General features: G+C 41.8%; 1 protein-coding gene across 3 annotated transcripts in view; it reads right to left on the reverse strand.

Annotated features, from left to right (window-relative positions):
- Nucleotides 1-5,000, reverse strand: part of LOC125030870 (von Willebrand factor A domain-containing protein 7-like) — a 26,744-nt gene that overhangs the window by 12,488 nt on the left and 9,256 nt on the right. For all 3 annotated transcript variants that reach the window (XM_047621181.1, XM_047621180.1, XM_047621182.1), the window contains 5 exons: nt 4,856-5,000; nt 2,996-3,168; nt 2,185-2,384; nt 1,058-1,255; nt 47-183 (listed from right to left, as the gene is read on the reverse strand). The exon at nt 4,856-5,000 is cut by the window's right edge. In XM_047621181.1, the coding sequence (XP_047477137.1) occupies nt 47-183; nt 1,058-1,255; nt 2,185-2,384; nt 2,996-3,168; nt 4,856-5,000 (853 nt within the window). The remainder of the gene's footprint in view (nt 1-46; nt 184-1,057; nt 1,256-2,184; nt 2,385-2,995; nt 3,169-4,855) is intronic.

Raw genomic sequence — 5,000 nt, forward strand, 5'->3', positions numbered from 1 at the left:
TTCAAATTCCCCGTCCATTCACCGGCCCGGATCATAATTGACTCACCTGGATGGCTTGCTGCGCCGCCTTCTCGTGCAGCTGGTGATGAGGCGAGAAGCAGGCGGTCGGGAGCTCTTTGTTGATACCTCCTCTTGCCCCCGTATTCCTTGACTTGTCCCTCGAACCTCCGTGGCTGCATTTGGCTGCGGGAGGTTGGAGGAAAGCGTTATTAATGGCATTATTATTATTATTTTTAGTGCAACATCATAGGGATGTGTGTTAGTGTGTATGTAATGTATAAGAATTTGATGCGGGTTTGTTTATTATTATCATTATTATTATTATTATAATTATTATTTTAATAAATCATCAGTTGCTTTTCGCTAATGACTGTGAATAACACATGCATCTTCGTTGCTGTATATCTGCAATCGTAGTTTTTCCCTCCCTTCTTCTCCCTGTCTTCTTCCTTCTTTCTTTCTTCTCTACATGTCACACTCATTTCCTCCGGGCCATTACAATCATCTACTTTACCTTTTTCCCTGCATCTCCCATTCTTTTATAATCTAGTCCTCACTATATTCTCTCTTGACATCTTCATTCCACTAACTTTTTCTTTCCCTCTATTTCCCTTTTCCTCGCCTTCTCCCTCCTCTTCCCTCGTCCCTCTTTTCTTTTCCTTTCTGTTTACCTCCCCTCTTTCGTTTCATCCTTCAGTCTCCCTTCCCACTCTCCCCATCATCATCCCTACCCCCCCCCCCCCTTTCATTCCTCCTTCTCCTCACCTACTCCCTCTCTCCATCAGCCTTCTTCTTCCCCTTCCATTTCCCCTATCTCCCTGCCCTCTCCCCCATCACCATCACCTTCCTCATCATCCTTTCCCTCCCTCTACATCCCCTTCCTCTCTCTCCCTCCCTCCTTTTGCTCCCTCCCTCACTATACCTTTCCCTCATTTCTCTTTCCTCTGTCCTCCTCCTATCCCACTCCTTCCCTCTCTCTCCTTTTCTTCTTCCTCCTTTCCCTTCCCTTCCCTAACCCTCCCTCCTCTCCCCTCCACTCCCCCTCCAAAAAACTCACCAATGCCCCTCGGCTTCTCCACCCTCCTCCCTGCCACAGCGTCTCCATCGTTATATCCGGACGTGAGCTTGCCAGCGTCGAGAATGTCCTGAAGGAGGTTGTTAGGACAGGCGCCGACCCCGCTGGCATCCGTCGAGCAGTCCTTGCACGTGCCGTCCTGCGGGTCCGCTACGTCGGACAGGGCGAGGCCGGATATTCCTGCGAGGCGCCAAGGGGATGGCGTGAGGGCGTGAGAACGTAGGATATTCTTTGGGTTTCAGTCTCCTTTTTTATTCTTGTTATTACTATTATCACTATCATTATGGTTATTGTTATGATTTTATATATATATATATGTATATACATACAAATATGTATATAAGTATATATGTATATAAATATATATGTGAACATACATACATACACACACATATATATATATATATATATATATATATATATATATATATATATATATATATATATAAGAGTATACATATATGCATATATATACGTATGGATATATGTATATATACATATATATTTGAATATATATTTATACATATATATATGAATATATATATACATATATATATATATATATATATATATATATATATATATATATATATATATCCGAGAAAGCAAGTGAGAGCGAGTTAGATTGAGAGAGAGCGAGAGAGAGAGAGAGAGAGAGAGAGAGAGAGAGAGAGAGAGAGAGAGAGAGAGAAAGAGAAAGAGAGAGAAAGAAAAAGAGAAAGAAAAAGAGAAAGAGAAAGAGAATGAGAGAAAGTGAAAGAGAAAGAGAAAGAGAAAGAGAAAGAGAGAGAGAGAGAGAGAGAGAGAGAGAGAGAGTGAGAGAGAGTGGGGAGAGAGAGTGTGAGAGCGGGAAAAAGAGAGACATTAAATGTTTACTGCTGAAGGATTTAATAATTTGCCAACATATGATACTACCATATCATTTAAACAGCATGATGCAATATATCTTAGAATAACCAAGAAAAAAAACCGTCAACTAATTGGATAAAACAAAAAGCCCCCCCCCCCCTCTAAAAAAATCAAGTTAAAAATAAACAGGATATGACGGAACATACGATTAAACCCAGAAAAAGACTAACATATCAAGCAAAATCCGAACTCATACTCACCAACATCTGGATTGAATTCCTCATTGCCTAATTCGACCCAATTCGAATAGGAATAGAAGTCCTGTATTGCACTGAGGGACAGGCCGAGCATGTAGATAGCGGCGCTGTAGTCGCCGGCCTGGATTGCCTTTACGATCCGCGGCCAACGCCCCGTCAGTATCTGCTGAGACTCGGAGAACCTCTCGCTGCCGAAATGGTACCTAGGGGAATATCATGAATCGATGAATGAATAAATGCTTGGGAGATTGTTATTAATAATTGCCTGCTTGAAAGTTCAGCCTTGTTTTGTTATTGTTTCCTATACCTTTGTATTTATGCTGTAGTTCTTCCTTATGTATAACAAAAACAATATTTTCTTGGAGGCAGCATCTACCATCTTAAAGAAATACAAGTCTGATTTATAAATTCAGAAAGAAATATAGACGCGAAGACAAAAAATACTTATTTTAGACAGATAAGTAGACACGCATATGGGATACAAGTATGAATAAATAGATAATCAGATGAAACGCGCCCTAGATATAGATAGAGAGCTAGATAGGACTAACCACCCCACCCCCAGTAATGATAAAATGACGGTAGTAGCAGCAGTAATAGTAATAGTAGTACTTGAAGCAGGAACAGCAACAGCAGCAGTTGTTGTAGTTGTAGTAATAGTTGTAGTAATGGTTGTAGTGATAGTGATAGTAGTAATAGTAGTGGAAGTTGTGCCATTAATCTCGGCTGTAGTAGTAGCAGCAGCAGTAGCAGTATTAATAGCAGGAACAGCAAATCAACAACGGCCCTCCGACAGGGCCTGCGGCCCGCTCACCTCGGATCGGAGCCGAGGAAACCCGCGTCGGCTTCGGCAGCGGCGTCCACGAGAGAGGCTACAGCTGAGAGGAACGGTTTCGGAGAGGACTCGGTGCCGAAGTATTCTGCGTAGGCCTCTTCCAGCGTCATGCCGTCGCGGTGGTTGTAACCCCCCTTGGCTGGAGGCACCGTCTGGGAGGGCGAGGAAGAGACCTTCGGGTGAGACTGGGTTGTAGGGACGTTTTCGGTTGTGAGATTATCCTTTCAGATTAAGTCGTGGACAATAGTCAGTTGACATAGGGAAATTCTCGGTTAGAGTAGGCTGTTGGGAAGATGTAGTGACGGTTTGGGCATCGTAATGGGGGGGGGGGGGGAAGGTTGTGATCGACTGGGGAAAGTGTTGTGGCGGTTATGGTGGTCAGTGGAAATTGTAGACGCTGTAGAGGTGGGATGATTTGTTTTTTGGCAATGGGAAAAATGTAGAATAAGAAAACAGAGACAAGAAAATGGAGTTAAAGAAGAAAAAGACAACAGAGAAGATGAGGAAGAACAAGAAAACGCAGACGAGAGGAAGAACAAGAAAACGGGGAGAACAACGGGAAACAGGAACAACAAGAAAACAGAAGAGAATAGGAAGAAGACAAATAACGGGAAAGGGAGATCGAAACACGTCATTCAAAGACATATATACCAGAAAATACTACATATAAAACTCACCCACCATACCTATAGGCGTCATAAAGCAGCGTTTAACCGGAAGAACATGTATTGCCAGGCGTTCAGGATTCGCTCGGCCCCTAGGCAGCCCTCGTTTGGAGGACTGCCAACACATGCTCGTGGAATTTTACTAGATAAAGCAGGTATATATTATCTCGCTCTTTTTTATGTTCAGTAGACATACATTTAAGTAGGCTACATAAAGTCACTAAGGGAAAGACGCATTTTATATTTATGTATAACACAATTTGCACTTATTGTTCCTGTCACGATAACTGCTGTCACAATTAATTTAATTTCATTGCAATGACATTCGATATACAGTACATATTTTTTTTGCATTGCGATAAACAAAAAAATCATCTGGTTCCATATTCTTTCTTAAATAGCTATAGCTGCACTCACTGTTATCATCGTCACCATCACCATCATTATCACACACCATCTGCCGCCCACATAAAATCGCTCACAAGCGACAGTATTCCCGGAACCGACGTATCGCGTATGTGCGATAACCAAACATGGGTATCGTGTTCTAGCGTCATTTACATTCCTCATACTTCAATACCCCCACCCCCCCCACCCCCCAACCTTTTCCATCACTTCCTCTTCTCCCTTCCTTCCTGCCCAAGATTAGTTACCTGTGTGTTTAAATCTTTGCTTTATCAATAATTATTTCTGTCTTCTCTATTAAGCTACCTATCAACTTCTCTATTATAAAGCAGATTATGATCAGCTTACTATTACTATTGTTCATAATAAAGAAAATTAATAGCAACTAGGTAATTAAAGAAATAAATCCCTTTTTATCTACAAACTAAACTTCAACAATATCAGGTATTTCTCCAAGAAACTCCCACCAAGTGTCTGGAGGCGATAAGAAGGGAAAATCGTTGGAAAAGCCAAGAAAGAGGAATCAGATAACTTACTGTTTACAGAAGGAAAGGTGATTTACGTTCTTACATAATGGCTGGGTCGAGTAGGACGGTATTGGTTGGTGAAGGAGTGAAAAAAGAAGATTTATATTCAAACAGTGAATAGATTAAATATGTATAAATCAACAAGAAAGAAGGTAAATGGGTAAATGAACGAGTAAGGAGGCAAATCTTTAAGAAAATAAATAAGTAAACAGGCAAAGGAAGACACATAAATAAAATCTTACTCTGAAATGATCTACGATGACCCTCCTCACTGCCTCCCTGGTGATCTCCCTGTGGTGCCACACGCGCGTGCCTCTGTCGAATTCATCGCAGTAGATCCCGAAGATGTCGCCCTCCCTCTCCAACAGAGTCCCTCGACCCAGGAAC

Source organism: Penaeus chinensis, chromosome 12 (assembly GCF_019202785.1).
Source record: "Penaeus chinensis breed Huanghai No. 1 chromosome 12, ASM1920278v2, whole genome shotgun sequence".
In the NCBI taxonomy this organism is placed as follows: Eukaryota; Metazoa; Arthropoda; class Malacostraca; order Decapoda; family Penaeidae; genus Penaeus; species Penaeus chinensis.